Source organism: Eumetopias jubatus, unplaced genomic scaffold (genome assembly GCF_037043125.1).
Source record: "Eumetopias jubatus isolate StellerSeaLion01/CBP00866 unplaced genomic scaffold, mEumJub1_p1.0 scaffold_14, whole genome shotgun sequence".
Taxonomy (NCBI): Eukaryota; Metazoa; Chordata; class Mammalia; order Carnivora; family Otariidae; genus Eumetopias; species Eumetopias jubatus.
The window spans coordinates 36,183,027-36,206,752 of record NW_028274820.1 but is presented as its reverse complement, the minus strand read 5'-3'; the positions used below and the strand labels follow the sequence as shown (position 1 = coordinate 36,206,752).

At 39.7% G+C, this 23,726-nt stretch overlaps 1 protein-coding gene across 2 annotated transcripts in view; it reads right to left on the bottom strand.

Moving 5' to 3' along the window:
- CDK14 (cyclin dependent kinase 14) overlaps positions 1-23,726 on the bottom strand; it is a 465,190-nt gene that overhangs the window by 32,771 nt on the left and 408,693 nt on the right. For both annotated transcript variants that reach the window (XM_028120572.2, XM_028120582.2), the window contains one exon: positions 14,271-14,319. In XM_028120572.2, the coding sequence (XP_027976373.2) occupies positions 14,271-14,319 (49 nt within the window). The remainder of the gene's footprint in view (positions 1-14,270; positions 14,320-23,726) is intronic.

The following is a 23,726-nucleotide window of genomic DNA, read 5'->3' as shown; positions in this document are numbered from 1 at the left end:
CAATGACAGAACATCTTAAGTAAAAATATTTCCAATATCCTTTTACATATCTAAAGATAGATACATTTTCTTGATAGATCTGCTTCAGGAACTGTTTCTTAATTTTTAAGAAGATTTGCAAGTGTGTTCTCTTGTGTTACTTACCAAGGTACACTCTCCTCTTTGTCAGTCTCCCCTTGACTCTTTGTCCTCTTTATAACTGTCTAGTATCTTCCTCATTTTGTGGCCTACCATGACTGGTTCCCATTTCCCTGGCCTGTTTTTGATGTCTTGCTTTTCTCTTGCCTAGCAGGCACTTGGGGGCTGACCTCAAATACACATTCATCAAGACAATGGTAAAGAGCAAGTCTTCTACCTCAGCCATCCTCATTCCTCTTTTTCTCTTCCTTCTGTTCAAGAACCCTTCTGTTCAAATGGTTTCCAAGTAGAGGGACTCACAGACATCTGAACCATGGCCCTCGGAACTGTAGAATACCCAGCTGTCATCTACTAGGATCCTGACTTACTGCAACATGTGTCTGGAGAGGCAATCCTGTAATTTCTTACGTGGCCTGGGCTGGGTCTAAAGTTAGCATGGAGAAAACATTTTTTTGTTGTTGTTGTGTTTGATTTGGTTTTGTGGCTCAAGCCCTGGAAACTAATTTATTCTACTCTGTGATGTGATGTATGCTGCAAATACAAGAACCCATCAGAGATCTTTAAATTTTGAGAAAAAATATTTTGTATATTTCTATCAAAAGACATTATTTCTTCCTATATGAGAATGTGTAATTTAAGTCGTGAGCTTTAGCAACCAATCTGTAGGGTGCATTCCAACTCAGGAAGAGTTAAGAACTGGCACCTTACATTCTTCTCTGCGTTCTAAGCCCTTGCCTTTGACCTTTCACTTTTTTCTCTGTGCCTATATGAATCTGCATGTGATTGCATCACTATTATCAAATAGCCTAAAGTGCTTCGGGAAGTTACAAATGGCTGTTCCTAGCACAGAAACAGTTGCTATGTTATAGAGACTTCCGTCTAATGATTTCTCTGCAGATAACACGCATGTCCATTAACAGAAAGCCTACCAATGGCAGGGAACTGGTTTTGTGCATGGGAGCCCAGTCCTAAAGCCCATTAGCATTGACAAGAACGTCATGATGCCTCGCTATTTTGTTTTGCTGTGCCTTGAGGTGTGGGGATGCTGAGGCTTTTCCAAGAGGATAGTTTCTTAAAGAAAAATGTGGCTATCAACCAGCCCTGCTTTTGTCTCTCAGTGTGTAGAGGAGATTATGGAGCTGGGGGCATGGGTACTATAAAGGGTGGTTTGATGGTGAGCACAGACTAGGCTGAAGCTGTCTTTACTAAAATGAGCACAACCTTTGAGTTGCACATTCCTTTATTCCTGCCTTTAACTCCATGTTTGGCTCTTCATGGAAAATGATTTATAATGGAAGGGTTATCATTCCATGTCCATGGCTTAAAGAAACCTCAAATTGGCATAACTGCCAGAGCTGTTTATCTGCTTGAGCACTAATTTTATCTTTACAGCTGAAATTAAAGAAAGATAAACGAATAAAGTTAAAAGGCTACACATTTATTATCCTCTGGGGTCCAACTATTTATAATTGCCAGGTATACATGGGTAAGGGTGTTTTCAGGCAGAAACTAGTGGTATGATACAAACTATTAAAAAAACAAGTCTGCTCATGTCTTAAAACCAGTAACATCAGCATAATGTAAAAAACTGAACATAAGCATTTGCAGACCACTGTAAAAATACAGAAGCATCTAAAAAATTATTACTTGGGAACTTCCAAGAAAATTTTCAAAAGGATACTAAGGTCACTTTAGAATGGATGGAACAAGCACAGGCTTTATTTTTAGTCAATGCAAAGAACTGTTTCATACAAAGGGGGGAGCCGGTGTACTCCAAATTAAGGAAGAAGCTTGTTTGCAGCTTGACACATTTTAACACATTCTTAAATTTTATTTCTATATTTAGGAAAAACTAGATATAAGGAGGTGACCAAACTGAGGCAGCGACATGCTAGATGCCCATAGAATCAGTGTGCCAAAATGCTAGGCTTTGAAACTCCATTCTGGATACCCGAGAGGTACGTTCAATATTAAAATTGAAGGATTGGAAAATTGGAAATCTCTCAGATGTTCTGAGAGACAGAGAAAATCCTGGGGCAGAGTCAGAGGATTTGGATTTAAGCTTACAGCTATATGAGACAGAATAAGCAAGAGAATAAAAGGCCGAGCAGAGTTTTAGCTACAAAATTTAATCCACCGCACCATATATTCTGATAGAACATTTGTTATGAACTGGTCAGAATTCATGCTCTATTCTGCACTGTCCAATTTGGTAGCCACAAACCACATGTGACTACTTAAATTTAAATTATTAAACAAGATAAAAAAATTCAGTGCCTCAACTGCACTAACCACATTTTAAGTTAACGAACAGCCACATGTGACCAGCAGCTGCCATACTGGACAGTGCAGATATCGAACATTTTCATCAATGCATAAAGATCTACTGCACAGTGCTGCTCTATGTCCTTTCAGGATTGGCTGCAGCTTCTAGAAATTTCTAAAATTAAAAGAAAAGAATTGTGTAGTTTATACACTGGGAGGATTTGGTTCTTTAGATGAGAAGTAGAGATTGGGTTGAGAATAGCAGTGAATTTAGCTACAGAGAAGAGGGCTGGCTCAGTGATTACTCCAAAAATGGGCTGGCCCTTAAGAGAAGGAGCCTAAAGTTACGATGGATGGAGGATGTCCCTGTGGAAATCTTTTTCACTTCCTTGGGGAAAAGAAGAGACATCAGAATTCTTTCAGGGGTCACAAGCTAAAACCAGAATTCCAGAATAAAGCCTAATTTAACCACCAAATAAAATCACAACTGTTGGTATAATTCAATTCCAATTCTAAACTTCAGTCAAGGATGACAAGAAATGAGAGACAAATGGAAAAATCACATTTGTGTTCATGTTTGTAAATAAAATGATGTGTTTCGTTCTACTCAGAGGAAAAGGCATGGAATCTGGTGTAATCCTTAATTAAGCAGCCTGCAAGGTAGCTGAGCCAATAACATTCTCCATCTAAGCAGATACCTAAAGTGGCAGACAATCAAAGCATGGGGAAGCTCCGATTTCTCTACCAGAGATAGCTTACTTGTTTTGTTAACGGGAAAAAAAAAAAAAAATCAGTTGCTTAGCTCACTTTTTTTTTCCCCCAGAACATGCTGCCCTCTACAGGTCACATGGATATACACATATATGTAAAGATCTGCATGAATAAGGGTTCAGTTATATCCAAATTAATAGGATCAGTAGCAAAAGTATGATGAAAAAGAGGGGAAGCAGTTAGTTATATCTGTTGTCTGAAAGGCTTTAGGATCAAGCTGAGAAACAATCAACACTTATAAGATTTAATAAACCCTACCTCCTCACCTGACATAAATATGAGAAATCATAAATAGTACTGTAGTCCTATCATGGCATTTTCCTGGAGAAGCTTAAAAGTATGTTGACAATCATTTTTCCTTTGTTTTAATTAGGGAGGGGAGGGTGTGGAGGAAAAAGGAAGAAAAATGGTTGATGTGGTTTGACAGCTTTCACTAACGTCTCCAAAGTATGCCAGTTTTGATCTAAAACTCAATATATTAAGACTAGGCTCTGAGTTGTGAAATAAGTCAATGAATTTAAAGGAATACACATGATTTTTATCCCTGCTAAGAGTTTAATCTTTTAAAGCTTGGCTGCAGTGGTCAAAATCTGGCCTAAGAAATGAGAACTACCCTTCATCTTTACTTCAAATCAATTTTTTCCCAACAGTTGTGCCATACACACACACACACACACACACACACACACTCTCTCTCTCTCTCTCTCTCTCACACACACACACACACACACACACACACACACAGCTGGTATGTTTATTGCTTTAGTCACTAAAGGATTTAGCTGGACAAACATCACAAAGATGATGACTGATTTAATTGAATTTATGATCAAATGCTTTCCATTGCAGGAAGAGTGGGAAATCACTTATGGGGCAATTTGAATAATTCAAGGGAAGTTCTCTATTTGGCATTATGTTTGTATATCAAGTCTTGAGGGATTAAATACAGCTGCGGCCTAGCATAGAATTCATATACAGATACCCAAGATATGCTATGTAACAAGGCAACAAGGGCCAGAAAATGGATCCCTTTCTGTTGCTATTTCTACTTACTTATATCTCGTTGATAGTCTCAGTAAGGACATCCACACACATATATACTATGAGACTTCAACTGTAAATTGTCACTAGATTCTTTTGAGATCCCCAAAATGTCCAAATGATCTAAACATGCTCTTTTAGGTAAGACAAAAGAGAATTGATTTGGGGGCTGTATGTGTGCCTGTTTATGGCACTTTAAGGTATCTTTTGTTTTCGTTGTTAAAGACATAATGAAATCTATTGTTAAAGTCACTCCCATGATGAATATAACAAAGTAACATGGGATGTGTGCTTTAGGGTATAGCCTTGGCTTAATGTCTGAAAGCAAAAGGCCAAGTTACCTTTGTCCCCAGTGATGACAGAGGTAGCAAACTAAGGCCATGCTCCCAGCCTTCATTCATTGTGTTTCTAGGGATAAGTCATTCACCTGCCCCATTTAAAAGCCCCCAAACAGCAAGAATAACTACTTTTGGTCTCACCACTGAAACCCCTGGATCAAGTGGACACCTAGGCCCTAGCACAGCTAGTTTGGTCTGATCCATCAGTTCATGTATGAAGAGCATGACAGGAAAGGTCTAACAGATGCTTTGAACTTGGTAACAGTGTCTATGGGTTTCTTTCAATCTAATTAGGAAAACTGTCTACTAGATGTGTTTCAAGACTTAGGATAAATCACAGTTTTACATTAATTGTGTACAATGCTACTTGTTAACATATCACTCTTAGGAAGGAACCGCTGGGAATGAGGGAATCTTATTTCTACATAAGAAGTATTTTTAAAAAATGATCTTGTGACCAAGCAGTTCAGCGTGTGCTCCTAGAAAGGTTAGTCCAGAAGATGTCGGGGGACCCGGCGTAACAGTGGGATTCATGTTCAAGGAATGTTGCTTATTGGGAACTGAAGGAAATGCCCTACCGGGCAGGGAAGTACAGGGTGAGCTGAAAAACAGGAGGGAGGTAAGCTAACGCTGGCCAATGGGGCCCCATCATTTACACCCATACTTTATCCAGTTCTCACAACAATCCCGCCGAGGGTTTTAAAGACTGAGAAACTGGGGCTCAGGTTGATTGGTGAGCTTCCTGAACATTATGCTGTTGAGTAGCTGATCCAGGACTGGAACTTGGCCCCTATGATACCAAATCATGCCGACTTCAGGCATTTTCTTGCCATCTGTGCCAACTAAGCTTTTGCTGCCTTCCTTCTTCATCTCTAATCTTTCCTGGTTCATGTCAACAGTATTTACTGGCTGTGTGTTCTTACAAGGTCAGCAGGACCCCCGTCTACACAGCAGATACTGGATGCACACATCAACATAAAGAGTCTATTGGCTGTATCTTCACAATGGGTGGAAGTTACACTCAGTTTTATAGAAAGTCTTCCCATATGACAAGGGGGACCCTTGTCCAATCCTAATTTTCATGATAACCAAAGAAAAGAATGGAGTGGGTGACAGTGGACACAGAAGATGACATTGTTAAAATCATCTTTTTCCAGTGACTTATGTTCACCTTAATTTTGAGGCTGACAGTTCACTAAATTCACATTTTCTTAATCAAAAGAAAAGGCTAAAAATAAGTGTTGAGTTTTTTTCATATCCAGTTTTTTTAAAATAAATAAAGTTCAGTAGAAACTGTATTTCTGTTTATGTTTCACTTTCTAAACTGTGGTAATTTTCAATGTTCTGAAGCTTAATAATTAACATACGTACCCACAGGGGTCCATGGGAGGCTTATTTAGAAAAATGGAGCCCTCTCAATAGCATCTCATATGGGGCGAAGAGGAAGCTGAGCCTTTATGATATTTTCTGAGTAGAGTTAGGGTAGATCAAGGGGGCCGGGAACAACAGCAGAGAGGTGAATTCTTGAGGGAGTTCAAAAAGGAGAGAGAGCTGTGTGTCTAACCCCGAGCAGTTCCCAACAGAAAAGAGCGAGCGAGAACACGAGAAGGAGAAAGGAAGAGAGGCGCTTGCAACCGGCAGCCCCCCTCAGGAGGGAACAGCATGGCTTCTCGAAGGGGGGGTGGGATGGCATGTCTGCTTGATGTTCTTTGATACTTCCAATAGTCCCTCTGCAGATTTATTACACTTACTGGGTCCTCCAGAGCTATTATCTTCTCAGTGTTTACAAATAAAAGACAGGGGTGAGAAGCACAAATCTAAAGGAAGATCTCTGGACACTTGAATGCAAAATGCCAAGAGCTCGGAGGCACAGGGTTTCCACAGCATCAGACATCCATGCCTCTACCACGCTGGTTGGCACTCACAGTAAGTGAAGAGTTTACATGTTCATCGACAGCCGTGCTGCCCAATATGTAGCTATATACGGTGATTCACATTTAAACTAACTCTTAAGTTTAAAATAAACTTTAAAATTCAGTTCCTAAGTCACACTGGCTGCATGGCAGGTGCTCAGCAGCTGTAGGGGGCTTAGTGGCTCCTGCACTGGGCAGGGCAGATAGAAGAAGTTTTCATCAACGAAGAAGGTTCCATTGGACAGCACTGATTTAGAGGGGAAAGAAATCTTCGGTCCAAGTTTCAGTTATCTCAGAGGCTATGAACTTTCTGGAGAACAATCCCTTTTTCCCTCTATGCGGGGGTGGAGGTGGGGTGGAAAATTATTTCTTCCTTACACATAATTTTGAGGATACCAGTGGGAACCAGGCAACACGGAACCGCCAGAGTCAGAGGCCTGTGCTTGTCACCAGATGGGTCAGAGATCAGACGAACCAGACTGTCTGACCTGGCGACAGCTGGGATGGCCCCCTCTACTCTGCCCTACCCCATGACTCATCGCTGAATAGGAAACCCCAGTACCCACTTGTGGAAAAGCAGAACAGGCCCCAAGACGTCCACTCGCTAATCCCTGAAGCCTGTGAATGTGTTACGGTGAAAGTGCAGACATAATTAAGGTTGCTGACCTTAAAATAGAGAGATTAACCTGGATTATGCAGGTAAGCCTTTGGAAGCAGAGAACCTTCTCCTACGGGAGGCAGAAGAGAGGGGGCCGGAGGGGAAGTGAGAGGGCTCTGAGGCAGTGAGAGAGACCCCTTTCACTGAGGCTGGGTCGAAGGAGGAGGGGGCAGCGTGAGAGGAAACAGGTGGCCTTTGCTGGGTGAGACTCCCTGCTGACAACCGCTAAAGAAAAGGAGGCTCAGGCCCGTGACCACAGGGGACTGAATTCTGCCAACAGCCTGAATGAGCCTGGAAACAGATTTTCCTCAGAGCCTCCAGATAGGGCCCAGCCCTACCGATACTCGATTTCGGCCTTGGGAGGCCCAGAGCAAAGAAACCAGCTGGGCCCACCGAGGCTCCAGCTCGACAGAACTCTGAGCCACTACTGCTGTGGTGTTTCACACCAATACACTTGTGGTGATTTGTTACAGCAGCCACAGAACACAAACAGCCCATTGCATATTTTGGAGTGGCAGAAGAACTTCTTCAGCTCGCGTACCCTTCTAGAATCTGTTTTGGGAACAGTGCGAGAAAGCCTAATTCTCTCTGTCGTGCAGCTTTCACGGAATCAAGCAGCCCAGCTGCTGCTGGAAGCTCTGTGCCACTTCAGAAGCATGGCTGGATTTTATTCCTTAATGAGCTGGATGGCAGGAGGAAGGTATTAGCTGCACCAGAAGGGTGTACTTTGGGATGAGGAATCCAACACATAATCCGAAAGGATGAAAAACAATGGCTGTTGCCAGCTCCCAAGCCTGGCATGTACTGCCAATTAGTAAGAGAGAAGATGGATATTTTCTGTCTATCAGAAGGGAAACAAACAAACAAGAAAAAACTCGTGCTCAGCGGATAACCAACAGCACGGGGTTTGCCCCCGGCCATCACCAGGGGTTATTAATAATAGCGAACTCTTTGCTACCGCAAGAAAGATATGGACAAGAAATCTGGCAATGGCACAGAATGACAGAGGGTAATTTCCTGGGGGAAGTGGGACAGGGTACAGATCTCACTAGCAGGGTCTGGCCGGGTGGCCGGGAGGCCTGTCATCTCTAGCACTTAGACTGTCGCAAGCCGGCCTTTAACCCAATGGTGCATTATCCAGCAGCGGCCCAGGGGAGGCCCGAGTTGATGTGTGTGGTCCGCCTGCTGCAAACACTTTCCCCAGGACAGAAGTCAGGTTTCGACTCCATCCAGCTCTCCTGCTGCTAAAAACCTAGATTGGGAATAAATGACATCATTTTCCAGAAAAGACCTCCCCAACCAGGGTTGTAATGAGAACGAAACAAAATCAGATACTGATGCACTTGAATATTGGGGCTTTAAAATTGATATCTCTCTCCTAAGGTTCACTTTGGCGGCATACATTCCGAGTTGTAATTTTCAATAACACTGATCATCTGACCTCAATGAGCATTTTAAGTTATAAAATAGAGATGACAGTATATGTCCTGGCTACTTCCCAAGATTGTTAAAGAAAAAAAAAAGACACGAGGATACGATAACATAAACGAAAGCAAATTCTACATTGCAAAAGGCTGCCCAAGTGTTCATTACCACAGCTACCCCATCACAGCTCTGACTATGGGTCAAGGAGGGTACGTGAGACCTTTGACGAGGTATGTTCCATCTGTTACCATATCTACACCACGGCCACTATTAGTAGCCAGGTCCGGGCCTCCGGCAAATTTGCCAGCTTTCCCTTGGCTAGCTTTCTCTATGTCCTCCTGGTAGCTGCCCCGACCCATACCTTTGGACAGCCCTTGATGCTGTCTTCCCTAAGGCTCCCACCAGAGCCTGGACCTCCTCCTTCCCCCCTGAAAAATCCAGTCTGCAATATTCTAGAAGAACTGCCCTCTGGGAGGTAGCACGCGGTTTAACAGACTGAGTAAACATCACACCTCCACGATGCTTTCAGGACCTGAACTAGTGATTCATTTCTGTGAAAATGAATGTCCCCAGCGACTTCTCTGAACTGTAACTTTGGGGCCTCCAAACACACCATGTGTGGGTGTCTGAGAGCAGGACAGAGACCTGCTTGAATCTACCCAAGTGTTGAAAACTATTTCCAAGGGTGTCATAAGGAATTGCACCCCAGGTAGCCTCCTGATGCTGGGCTCACATCCACAAGCTGGGCAGCGGATGACTGCAGCTCCAGCTCACCCTGGAGTGAAGAGAATGGAATTCCAAAATGTCTGCTTCAGAGCTTGTCATCCCCATAAACCCAAGCCTAAAAAAGTGCATTGATGATGTACAGAATAATTTCTTTGAAAATACTGTGAGAAGAAATCTCCAGGCAATAAATAAATTAAAACTGTTACTTTGAAGTAAATAGAATTATAACAAAAATGATCAACAATGGAAAAAAAAATGTGGAAGTGGAGGATGAGTTAAGACTCTAGCTCAACTGCGCCTCCTAGTGCCAACAGCCGATCTTACATTTCTCTAACATTTCTAAACTAGTTCAGAAGGTGAAAGCCCTAACTTAACTGTGCAGTATATTATTATTTTAGAAAATCTTAGATCAACTCAGAACAATAAGGCAGAGTAGAAAAACGGGACCTTTCGGTTTCTTGAGCAGGCACTGATTTAAATCTTAATGGAATGCAATCAGATAGGACAACAAGAAAAATAGGGAATCAGCAGCATAAATATATAGAGTGAAGTGTGTATTATTCCTTTAAAAATCATTTTAAATTCATTACGTTTTATGCATATGCACCACAACTATCCAGCAGGTCATCTTTAAAATACGTTTGGAAGTTAATCACTGAATTCAAGAACGTATTCAAGGAAAGTGCAAGAATGCAAAGTTAGAAAACACTTTCAAAACTTCTGAATTAGGGTTTGGGACTGCTGGTACATTCAAATATATGCAGGTAAATGTCTTCTTCTCTACTCTTGCATTTCCATAAAAGCAGCTTCGTCACAATGTCTCTGTATTTACTACATATTTTAAAGAAGCGATGTTTTCATTTCTTAGGAGAAATTCAGTCAGACTTACCCAACCAGAATGATTATAAGCTGAATCGGAGCATGTGGATGGAGAAAGCAGGGCAAGGCTGGCCTCCAGCTCTTCAAGTCTGTGGACATGTGCTGCTTTATCAGCCACAAGTTGTGTTTTCCAAATCTGTCTTCTGTGACTTTGTGGTTTACCCCGGGTTCTCTTTTTGCTCCTTTCAACCCCCCCTCAAATTGTTCAGCTGTTAAAAAGTTCCAAAGCAAGCAAATGTGTTCCTGGAATCCTACCCCTAACATTGCCGGAGAGCGTATAGTGAGGGTGCCTCTCTAGCCAAAATAATAAAAGATCTTTTAAGTGGCTGAAATTCTTGGCTGATTGCATATACATGCCAATGTCAGACAACTATAAACAGAGAGATTTGGAAGAAAAATAGAGAGAGTCTTTACAACTCCAATGAAATAAAATGGAATGTTTTTGAAGGCGGTCAGAAAACAGTACATGTATTTATAAAATTAAGATGTGTCTCCCTTTAATCCAAAATCCCCTTTAAGCAGGAAGAGTCCACACAAATCATGCATGTCCAGCATGAGGGACTAAAAGGACTTTCTTTTTTTTATTAATATATATTTATCATTCCCAATCCTATAATTAAGATTTCTTCTTTATATTGTCTTTTTGAGTTTAGATATCTGCTGGATCCTTTGATATTTTCCTCCCATCACCGCCTTGTTTCCCTAGAATACTAAAAACTCCTTCAAAGGATAAAATTATGCCCATGGTTACTGGTATAAATGAAGTCAGGAGGGAACTGTATTGGTGTTACCTAGGGCGGACTCGGCCCCCCGGTAAACTGGCTCACTTGTTACAGCTGTTCAAAGAGACTTGAGGATTCACTTCTCAAGAAATTCTGGCTCTTTTAGGTAGGTTGACACACCAACTAGCTTTAATAGCTGAGTTAATACGTATTTTTTAAAGATATTGCTACTTAATTTGGAACGGTGACTTACTTTTTAGTAACCTACCCATCTTATATCAACCCATCAAAACTGAATTCAAATTAGTTCTTGCAAATTAGTTCATTTTATTTTGAACCTATTACTGCTATACAAGAGAATTTACCAATTGCTCTAGTTTCGTAATTGTGCTTGTAGACAAGCAAATGAGTTAGCAGTGGTAGAGAAAGCCAGCACTGGCCTAATAATTTTTAAATGCAGTTCTTCTGAACGTAGACCGCACTCCAAAGTGAAAGATGTTGAAACGCCAATGGCTGCAAAGTCACAAGTCCATTTGGAGGAAGAGTCAATAATATAATTAATGTCTCTGAATTCTCAGTTCTCTCTAAATTTCACTGGGTTCTCGTGGGCTAGAGGCTATGGCTTGGCTTTAAGGATTAAGTACATAACACTGGGGTTCCAGAAAGTAGTATTTGTATAATATTTTTAGTGATATTTTATTACTTTGTGTTTTCTGAGATAAATCCTTTAAGGCAACAAAAAAATAAGACTTACGGTAACTTAAAAATAGCATGGTTCTGAACAAGTTACGTTTCTAATTTGAAAATCTTAACCTCAAGCTCAGCTTTTGATATTTTTCCTAAAATGCTTTAAAAGTAATCTAATGGTAGGACCCAGTTTATTAGATGCTTTTGAATTAAATCTAGTTTTTTTAAAGCATATATAATGTTACAGATTAAAAGACATTAACTACAATTCTACCAGTTCATTAAAAAGACTTTACATGAAAATGTAAGATTTCCTTCAGTATTTTAGACCTTGGTTTTGGTAGAAAAATTATAAATCCTATGTTCACAGAAAATGCAAATAATAAGGGCGCCTGGGTGGCTCAGTCGCTAAGCATCTGCCTTCCGCTCAGGTCATGATCCCAGGGTCCTGGGATCGAGCCCCACATTGGGCTCCCTGTTCCGCGGGAAGCCTGCTTCTCCCTCTCCCACTCGCCCTGCTTGTGTTCCCTCTCTCGCTGTATCTCTCTCTGACAAATAAATAAAATCTTTAAAAAAATACAAATAATATCCCTGACATTACATCTTAAAAACTCTGTTCTCATTTTGCAAAAAATCATATTCTGAAGAATTCTTATTTGCCCTCAAAAGTAAAAGCGTATTTACTGACTACCCAGCATCTTTTAAGAAAAATTTGGAGATTGTGCACAACGCACGTTTTTAAAATTTCTAAAACATCAATACCAGAGGATTGCACGTCCTGATTTTCATCAACGAAATGAAGTACTCTTGTTGTTCCATGATCAACACCTCTCAGAGCAAAGTAGGCATCAGGTCTTAGGTGGTCCGAATGAAGTGAAGTAATGCAAAGCTTGAATACTATTTCAATTTTCTTTTCTTTTAGAAAGACATGCGATAACCTCGTTTCCCTGGGGTAGAGTACTACTGTACATGGATAGAGGCACCTTCTCTGCAAGGCATCCCACTTGTCACTGTGGAATGGTTGAACGAGAAAGGCCATTCATTCATCTGGGCACGTGCTTGAGAGCTTGTGGCGTCAGGTGGTGCTGAATACAAGCTATAAAAATGAACGGCTACAGTGGGTCAGCTGTCTACAAAGTGGGGTCACGGCCACAGGAGGACGGCGGACGAAATACCATTCAGCATCGTCTACAGACACCCACCTCCCATTTTTTGTAGACTCTTCTAAGTGGATAAGGATTGCCATTTATCCTCCTGGGCAATTTGGAGGTCATTCTAGCTCTGCCCCTCTGAAGGAAGGAAATGGCTATTCTCCACAAATGCTCTGTGAAGATTTGCCAGATATTCCTGTGACTTCAAAGACGGGTTAGAAATTCAATTGCTTTATAAAGAATTGTTTCATAAGATGGTTACCTGGTTGGACAAAACTTTTTGAGCAACTATGAGAGAATGTGTTTGATCATTTAATTAAGGTAGGAACTGCCTACTGTATGTAGTGCCTGGTGTATGAAAGCACTCAAGTAAAATGTTAGACCGCTGATCAGCCAAGGTGGGGGGGAGGTGAGGGGTACAAGACCGGAGGAACACACACAGAATGTTCCCAGCAGAGGGCATGCCTCCCCGAGGAGACTCTAGATACTGAGAGCTGATTCTTCAAATGGCAAAATGCAAAGCCTTGTGTTAGACGAAAATAATTATCCCAGTGCTCTTCTAAGGATGAATTTAATCAAAACAAACTGCCAAATCTTCCAAATAAACCACCGCAGAGTATGTACTCATTCAATGAGTTCCTCCCAATAATCTGTCCACTGGATCTACTGACAACATTTTTATTATAAAAAGGTTTTTTCTTATTTTTTATTTTTATAATTGATGGCCTCTAAAATTAAACATGTCATAACAGTAAAAACTGAGGCAATTACACTAAATTCCCCATAGACAAAATTCTGTTATGACAAATTAAATTTTTTTTAAATCAAAGCAGTTCCAGTTACCTTTTTCCCAGCATCATGCTTGTAATACGATCTCCACAACTAATGAGAGTGACTCAATCACTCTGCCTCCCAACTTTCAGTGATTTATTAACAGGTTGGCTTGCAATAAAAGACCTCTGAATAACTTGAGAAACCCAGATCTTCAGATTTCATCAAATTTCGAAACCAATAAATAAAACTATTTCAATGAGATCAGATGAGAGAACAGAAATTAAATAAACAGATCACATATATTTCAAGTGATACATGTACTTAGCTTTCCAAAAAGACTTAGTGGAACAACAGATAAACTGAAAAAATCTGAAAGATCAATTTTATCTAGCTCCGAGTTTGTCACTTGCATTCTTTAGATCAGAATCAGTCATCACGTTGTACTTAGATGCTATTTGCTGTTGCGAAAATATTTCTTGGAATTTAGTTATGAGAAGATTAAGCACAGTGAATTTTAGGGTTTAGAATTCTGAAGCAACACCACGTTGCTGCAGGAACCCAAACTCATATATAACAGCACCAGTTTAGGCTGATCATGGTGGCTGGCATGCAGTTAGGGCTTAATGACTATTTAATGGTTAAATGAATGGATGGATGGATACTTGGATGAGCAAATGAAAAATGTCAAGACAAACTTATTTGGAGAGTTTTAAGAACTGAGAGAGAGATTGAGAGAGAAGAGAGAGAGAGAGAGAACAAGAACAAACTGTATAAAGACTTACTTATTCCATGCTTGCCTAAGGTTTTTAGAGCTGTACAGGGTAAAGCGTTCTGAAATAAAAAAGAAAAATGATAAACGATCTTTGTTTCAAATGTATACATTACAAGTATGTTTAAAAAAAAACAACCCTCAACTTTTAAAAAGGTAGTGTTTGACGTAGCCATGGTTATGCCAGTTATGGGAAGTCTTCACCTTCAGATCGGGTAGTTACAAAGAATAAAACAGGAAGATCTTAACATTTTAAATAATGAAGCATTGTTTTCTTTTGTTACGGTGATTTATTTCATAATCCAGTTTCCCAGTAATTACTTCTTAGAATAACTAAGTTTTAATTGGGTCGAAAAAAGAAACACAAATTCCAAGCCTCCAAACTATGTTGAAGAACGCTGACACATCAGTGAAGTGAGAGTTGTTGCTTCCACTATGAAGACATCTCTGATCCAATACAGTAATGCTGGTTCTCCTTTCTTACACTATTTGGTATTTACATTTTCTTTCTTACATCTAAACTACCAATGTCCTATAATGTATATTTACATTTTTCACTGAATCATTATATTTTAAAAATTAAGATGTTTGTTTTACCAAGTTAAATAAAGCAGCACAGAACAGATATTAATAATCTCCTCTCGTGCTGCCTATTTTTGACTCCTAAAGATACAGCAATTGTTAATGGCTTGGGTATGTCTCTTTCCACATATTCCTTTATGTTTATAAATGCAAACCCATTCATATATACATATACAGATACTATTTTAATTTTTAAAAATGGATTGTACAATGAACAGTCCCTGAAATTTTTTTAATATATAGCAGATAGTCCTTCAAAGCAAGAAAACAGATGTAACAATTGTTTTAAAGCTGTATAACATTCCATAGAATAGAAGTATCATAGGTATTTGACTATTCTACTGGTGACAACAGAGGTAGTTTCCACTTCCTTTCCCCTTAAAAACAATGCTTCAGTACATATCCTCACACATCTATCTCTGTATACTAATGTTTTCATTTCTATTGGATAGATTTCTCCATATAGAACTGCTTGGTAAATGGTATGCACATTTTACATTTTAACAGATGCTGACAGATTACTTTTCATTTTCCAGCAATGAAAAAATAATGTCTCTTTATATTATACATCCCTGGAATGCAAGGACAGTTTAACATAAGCAAATTAATAAATGTAACACGCCACATTAATAGAATAAAAAACAAAAGTCACATGATTATCTCAATAGATGCAGAAAAAGCATTTGACAAAATTCAACATCCACTTGTAATAAAAACCCTTAACAAACTGGGTAAAGAAGGAATGTACCCAACACAGGAAAGGGTATGTATGACAAGCCCACAGCTAATATCATACTCAGTTATGAAAGGCAGAGGCTCTTCCTCTAATGCCAGGAACAAGACAAGGATGCCCACTCTCAGCATTCCTATTCAACATGCTACTTAAAGTCTGAGCCTGAGCAATCAGGGAAAAAAAAAAAAGAAGAAAGAAAAAGAAATAAAAGGCATCTGAATTGGAAAGGAAGAGGTAAAACTGTCTCTGTTTGCAGACGACATGATTTTATATAGAGTCCACTCCACCAAAATACTGTTAGTGCTAATAAACAAATTCAGTCCAGCTGCAGAATACAAAATCAATATACATAAGTCAGTTGTATTTCTGTATATTAACATTGAATTATGTGAAAAACAAAGAAAGGAAAAATTCCATTTATAAAGTATCAAAAATAATGAAATGCCTACGAATAAATTTAACCAAGGAGATAAAAGATCTGTACACTGAAAATTATTAAGACACTGATGAAAGAAATGGAATCCTGTGTTCATGGATTGGAAGAATTAATATGGTAAAATGTTCATACTACCCAACATCATTTATAGATCCAATACAATCCCTATTGAAATTTCAATGGCAATTTCTGTATTTATAGAAGAACAAAACAATCCTAAAATGTGTATGGAACCACAAAAGACCCTGAACAGCCAAAGTAATCTTGAGAAAGAACAAAGTTACAGGCATTACACTTCCTGATTTCAAACTATCTTACAAAGCTATAGCAACCAAAACAGTATGGTACTAGCAAACACATAGACTAATAGAACAAAATGGAGAGCCCAGAATTAAAATCATGCATGTACAGTCAACTAATGTGTGACAAGGGAGCCAAAATACTCAATGGAGGAAAGATAATCTCTTTGATAAACGGTACTGGGAAAACTGAATATTCACACGCAAAAGAATGAAACTGGAACCCCATTTTAAACTATGCACAAAAATTAACTCAAAAAAGATAAAGACTTAAATGTAAGACCTAAAAGCACAAACAAAAACAGAGGGTAAAAGCTTCTGACACTGGTGTTGACAATGATTTTATGGATACAACACCCAAAGCACAAGCAATAAAAACAACAAATAAACAAGTGAGACCACAACAAACTAAAAGCTTCTGCACAGCAAAAGAAACCACCAACAAAATGAAAAGGCAACCTACGGAATGGGAGAAAAATATTTGCAAACCACATATCTGATAAGAGGTTAATATCCAAAATATATAAAGAACTCCTATAACTTAATAGCCAAAAATCAAATAATCTAACTGAGAAGTGGGCACAGGACCTGAATAGACATTTTCCCAAGGAAGATATGCAACTGGCCAACAAGTACACGAAAAGGTGCTCAATGTCACTAATCGTCAGGGAAAGGCAAATCAAAACCACAGTGAGATGTCACCTCACACCTGTCAGAATGGCTGGCATCAAAAAGACAAGCTAACAAGTGCTGGCCAGAATGTGGAGAAACGGGGGTGTTTATACATTGCTGGCGGGAATGTAAACTGGTGCAGCCACCACAGAAGACAGTAGGAAGGTTCCTCAAAACATTAAAAATACAACTACCATATGATCCAGCAATTCTGTATCAGGGTATTTAATTTCTGAAGAAGAGATTTCTGCACCCTTATGTTCACTGCAACATTACTTACAAGATGGGGGAGCAACCCAAGTGTCTACTGATGGATGAAAAAAATGTAGTGTATACATGCAATGGATAGTAGTCAGCCGTAAAAAATAAGGAAATCCTGATATTTGCAACAACATGGAGGGACCTTGAGGGCATTATGCTAAGTGAAATAAGTCAAAGAAAGATAAATACTGTATGATCTCACTTAAATGTACAATCTAAAAAACCCTGAACTCATAAAAGCAGAGAATAGATTGGTGGTTGCCAGGGGCAGGGGGTGGGGAGGTAGAGAAATGGATGAAAACCAATCCAAGGATATAAATTTCCAGTTATAAAATGGATAAATTCTGGAGATGTAATGTAAAGCATAGGGACTTTAGTTAACAATATTGCACTGTATATCTGAAAGTTGCTAATAAGAGAGTAGATCTTAAAAGTTCTCACCACAGACACACAAAAATTTTAACTATGTGATGTGATGGATCTGTTAACTAAACTTACTGTGGTATAAATAGAGACATATATTAAATCACTATGTTGTACCCCTTAAACTTATACAATGTTATATGTCAATTCTATCCCAATAAAGGTGGGCAAAAAAGAGTGTTCTAGCTAAGTAAAACAAGGAGATATAATGTAGACTGACCAGTATGAGAGAGACACTTTAGATTAAGTGATGAGGGAAGGTGAGTTTCCAACAAAACAGTCAATCGATAAAATAAAGTTCCCATTGGAAATCTGGTTGAAGTTTCATTAAAATATCTACTTATCTGAAAAGAATGATACAAAATCTTTGTACATAACAATATGGTGTGTCTTCCATTCAGAAAGGATTTGTGTGTATGTCCTCCAATAAAATTAAATGGCATCTTTTTCATATTGATCTTGATTCTTTTTAAAAATTTAATACTTAAAGGCTTAATTTTGCTTAATATTGGTTGGTGTCTGTTTTCAATGTTGTCTGCTTTTAATGACAAGCTTTTAAAGGAGAGAATCTAAATGACTGATACTGCTTTTGTTACGGTGTATTTCCTGTGGAAGAATACCATTAGATAAGAACAAAAAGAAATTTAAGAACCCACTCAACTTCCTATTTCTAAACACAGTTTATCCAAACGGAATGACTGGAAATACTGTTCAGTGATTCATTGGTTTAACTACTATTTATTGAGCAACTACTGTGTGCCAAGTGTCCTTCTCAGGGGCTGAGGCTATAGAAGGGAATCACACAGAAACCCTTCATGCAGGGAGAGAGCTCACATTCTCGTGGGGATGTGCAAGGGTGAGGTGAGCTTGAAGGACAGGGTGGCTGGAGTAGAAAGACAGCCCAAGAGAGAGAAGTGGAGGTTGAGACAGAGAAGGGGCACAAGGGCAGAAGACCAGCTCACATGGAGCCCCTGTAGCCTGTAACACACCATCCAGACATTTTTTTAAGGAACACTCTGCCTTCTGTTTCGAGAATACACTCTTGGAACCAAGGACAGAAGCAGGGAGACCAAGAAAAGTTTTTTACAACTGTACGGGAGGGAGATGATATACTTTGGGCTCTAGAAACAGTGTCTGTAGTGAAAAGGGGTCAGTCAGTCTGCAGCTTGCTAAAAGGCAGAGCAATAGATTTACTGATAGATTGGATATAGGGTACGACAAAAGGTAGGCATTAGATGACGAATAGAGGATTTAGTGATCTCTAATTTCCAAGTTCCAAAGATTGAGAATTTCATATTCTACTCAACTGTTACCCCCAAGAATATGTGAATCTTTCCAGGATGATTCAGAAAGTACTGAGGATTTTCATGGAGTTTCAGAGTCATCATTCAAGCTGGGATAATTGTTAAAATATTTAAGAACCTGCCGGGCATGGGTTCTGACCAATCAGTGCAGAAACTAGCCATTATGCTCTAATGGCGTGATCTGCCAAAGATCGGCCCGGTTCCAAACAGCTATTGTTCTAAAGCTATAGGTCAAAGTGCTCGCCAACAATTAGGAATTAAAAGTCTCAAAAGAACATCTAATGTCTGAGTTTAGTCTCTACTAGACTGCATTATAAAGTCACAATGTAATTCAGGCGTAGAGCACAAATTTAAAGGCATATTCTAGGTTTGAGGATTAGCTGACAAAGGGGAGAAATGGGAAGAACAGTTCTTTTTATAAAGGTCTTTAAAAAATTATTATTATCTAAAGTCTGGTATTAAAAAAGCAAGAGACATTTTAAAAATTAATTACATCAAATGTTCTTGTAAAACAAATTTGATCTCTTTAACTTTGTACTCCCCACAAAGCAATTTTAATAATTTGCTATGATTTCAGGAGGAACAAGAATTCCATTACAGATAAAATTAATACAATTTTGCATTTACAAGTAAATTATTATTCTTGGCAATTAATGACTGCACATAAATATTAGTTCTAAGAATTGCCTCTATTTAGAGTTTGACAGGATATGCTAATAGAAATTTTTTTTCCCTAGAAACACAGTATGTCAGATTTAGCTGTGCATAGAAGAGCCCAAATTGAAACGCGCCATATGAAAGTAGAAAAAATAAGGAAGAATGAAGAATGAGGTCTTCCTATGTTTACCTTCCATTCCTATTCAAGTAAACTCTGAATTCTTTTAGCAAATGTTACCTGGGCGCCTGCCAGGATGCCAGGAGCTGCACTGGACACGTAGAAACAGGTAAAAGTCCTGGTTATAGTTCAGTGGCACAGAAATGTAAATACAGAATTACAAATACAGACTGAAGGGTGCTGCAGTGTGGATTCCTCAGGAGCCCAGAGGCAGAACCACTAAGTGCCTCTCTTTCTTTTCCAAATGAAGACAGGATAAACTCAAATATCTGCCGCGAGCCCCAGCAAAACACAGGTGCTGCTCTCTTGAATCCAGCATCTTCCAGATCTTAACTGCCAAAGTACACAATTTCAAATGGAGGAGGTGCTACCATTTTTTTTTTTTTTTTTTGGCCAGGAACATACATTACATTTATGACTCCATGAAAAAATTATATTTTAAAAAACGATTTCCATTACGAATAAAAGTGGTGTTCCATTAGAACAAACACAATATAATTAGGTACATAAGTTTGAAAAACAAAAAGGTACTGGAATCCAGGGCTCAGAACCAGTAATAGGTATCTTTAATAAAATATTCAAGGGCCTATGAATAATTTTATCAGATTATTCAAGTTATTTGCATATGAGTGTTTTTACACTGTTCTGCTTTAGTTAAGTTTACTCTGTCAGTGACTACTTTAATGTCAGCTCTCTCTTTCCAATTATGTTTAAACTGGAAGTTTAGAATGTTGTGATGTAAGGCACTGGCTAAACTCCGAGCATAACTGAGGAGTGCAATTAATTTAAACCTGCAGGCTGGTTTTCACCTTCTCTTATTGCAGGGACATAGCACAGGATGATCACACGCAGAGGGAGGCCAGGGAGGACGGCTCTCACGGAAGAAATCATTTGCTATGCCACGTGCGGGGGGGTGGGGAGACAGAGAACTGGAAAGGTTTTCCCTCAGACTGCCATGCTTATGTGCCGCAGGTCGTTGAAATTCCACGGGAAAACAAGTGGAGAACAATGGTATGCATTCCACTTTCCCAGCTTAAAAGGCCTAAACTGCATTGGCTTGAGGCATTAGGAAAGCAGACTTTAACCCACATCAAGAGAAAATCTAAACTGAACGTACTCATTTGCTTATAGGTAGGAACTCTGTACACCAGGAAAATAATTTCAATTTTTATCCACCTCATTTCTTTCTCACCAATTTTTTTTTGGCTTGTATCTTCCAGGACACTGCTGTGTTTCTAACTTCAATAACAGGAAAACATATGAGTAAACAGTTACATCACCCAACCAATTAAAAATCCCAAGTATGTTCAAAGGACTTGAGAGGTGAAATCGGGATTTGTAAGCTAACGCTTTTCTTTCTTTTTGGGGGAGGGGTGGCAATAGAGGTGAGATCTTACAAAGTCTAAGACTTTAGTATACCTTTTGTAAACAGGTTTAATATCATCCAGTGTAAATAATATCATGGAACAAGTATTTCATAAGTCAATATAAAAATGAGCATGTTCAAAATGCCACAGGAAATGTTAGATGTGCTTGATAATTAACTCCTCTCAACAATATATTCAAGTATTCACAATTTAAAAATTTTAGGATTATTTTATATTTTAACAAATACATTTACTCTTTCTTACTGAGCTTGTAAGAAAGTAGTAATAATATCAGCAAAGAGCCATGGCCATCCTATCACCTGGCAGAGCCTCGGTTCTGAGGTGGGGCCCTGTTTCCAGTGCTTGGACCTTTAAAGATTAATGATGGCGCTCAAAATGAGGTTTCCATTAGCCGGCTGGGCTTCTGGGGCATGGGACCTAAATTCAATGACCGACAGAGCCCTGGAGTAGCCTGTACTCCAGCAACTTGCAGCCTGGGTTCCGGGTTGGGGTGGGGCCTGGAGGAGGGGCTTAGGCCCCCTTGGCCCAGGGGAGGGGCTTAGGCTCGAGGGGCGGGCGGGGGAGTGGGGGTGACTGGGGTGGCGCCCTCCTCCCCACACCACAAGGGCTGACAGGTAGTTCAGAGGCCCTTGCGCTGACGCTTGAGAAAGGAAAGGCTGAGGCCTTTCTCAGGATTGTTTCAGGGAAGCAAAAAAGGCTCTGGTCCTTCAGAAGGTGAACAACAAACACAGTTATGAATTATGCTGGTGAGATTTCAAATAATCACTCTTATTACTTGTTTATGTCATGTAAAATATCCTTAAATCCTTTAGGATAGGAGGCATGAGTATTCATTCATTCTCTTGTTTATTCTACAAGTATCTATCGGGTGCCTACTGTTGGCCAGGCCCTGTTCTAGGCACCGTGGATCTACAGCAGTGCACAAAACATACATGGTCATAAACAGCCTACAATAAATCATGGGACCAATACTAACGGGTCTTCAATAGAAGAAAACTATATTGACAAGTATGCACAAGAATTTTCATGCAAACTTCACTTTCTCCTATTAGGAAAGCCAAGCCAGTGGTGAACATTTCAGTTGACAGTCTGATCGAGACAGAAAAGCTGGATTTAAACCATCTATAATTTTTAGAACAGAAGTAAAGCAGAATTCCTGTACAGAAGAGGAGAGTTTACCCCAGATGGAGAGGGCCAAACTTGTTCCAAAATATGGGGATGTTAGATATCTCAACTCCAAAAAAAACAGAGTGACCTAAATGGGCATTTTAGAAATAATACGTATGTTCGCACAACTGCAATTCACAGCTTTAAGACACTTGATAGCCCCAAAATACATAGTGACTGTGATTTGGCACAGCTCGAATGTTATCAGTGAGAGGCTCTGACATGACACATTAATGCTGAACAGAACTGCACTGCCCTGACGCTGTCACCCAGATGGCTACCTCAAAATGCTCAGTGGCCACCTTCAGACATGCAAGCAGACTGAAGAACCCTGACCTACCCTGGATGCAGCAAATCATCTTTTAATTCCCAGCGGTGGGCGTTTTAAAATGAGTAATCTCGGAGCAACTTCTATCATTAAATATTTTTACTTCTGATGGCTTGGCTTTTCGGACATGCATACAACTGTGGCTTCATGAGTGCATAGTCCCTGACGAGGTCTTCAAACAATCCAACGTAAAAGTCATGGAACGCTCCTCTTTCCCATGAGATGTTTTTCTCTAGGAAAGTTTAATCGCAGGCATTCTTGCAAGTCTAAAGTGTACTGTTCACAAACCATAACATATCTCTACAGTACCCCGGAAAGAAAGGAAAGGAAAGATTTTGTGTCTCACTTTCCATGTGATGCACCCATCCCTCCATCTAGATTCGCCTAAGGGAGAAAGAGATCAGGAAGGGGGCGCTCAGCACCTTCAGGGGCAGTGTGAACAATCAGGGAGTCTAACCACTTCATTTTACAGGAGTAAACTGAGGTTGGAAAGGTTGAGTCATCTGAGGCCATGATGCAGGCTAGTGGGTTAGGCTGAACGAGAGCTCTGCTCCCAGTCTACTGTTCCTTACCAAAGAGCTGGGATACCCAAGCCTCCTATTTGATATTTAGCAAACATTTTCTGTATATTAGTTTGCAAATATGCACTCACTTTAGTCCTCATGACAACAATATGGGGGATGGGCTACAATCATCTCCATCTTACACATAGAGAAACTGAGATAGCGAGACACTGGGCACCTTGTCCGTGTTACACAGCTCACATGTGGTAGAGCTGGGATTTGAGCCCAGCCAGTCTGGAGGTGGAGTCCATGCTCTTCGCCACTATATCAGGAGACCCCTCTGTGTCTCCGTTGGAAGAGACTTGAAGTTTGACCTCAACAATGCACAAAGCCAGCAGCAACACAACAGATCACAAAGCTCCTTTAACCAGCAATATAAAACATGCACACTTCCAACGAGATGACATTCTGGAAAGCAGAGACAGTAAAAAGATCAGTGGATGCCAGGGTTAGGGAGGAGGAAGGGAGGAATGGGCAG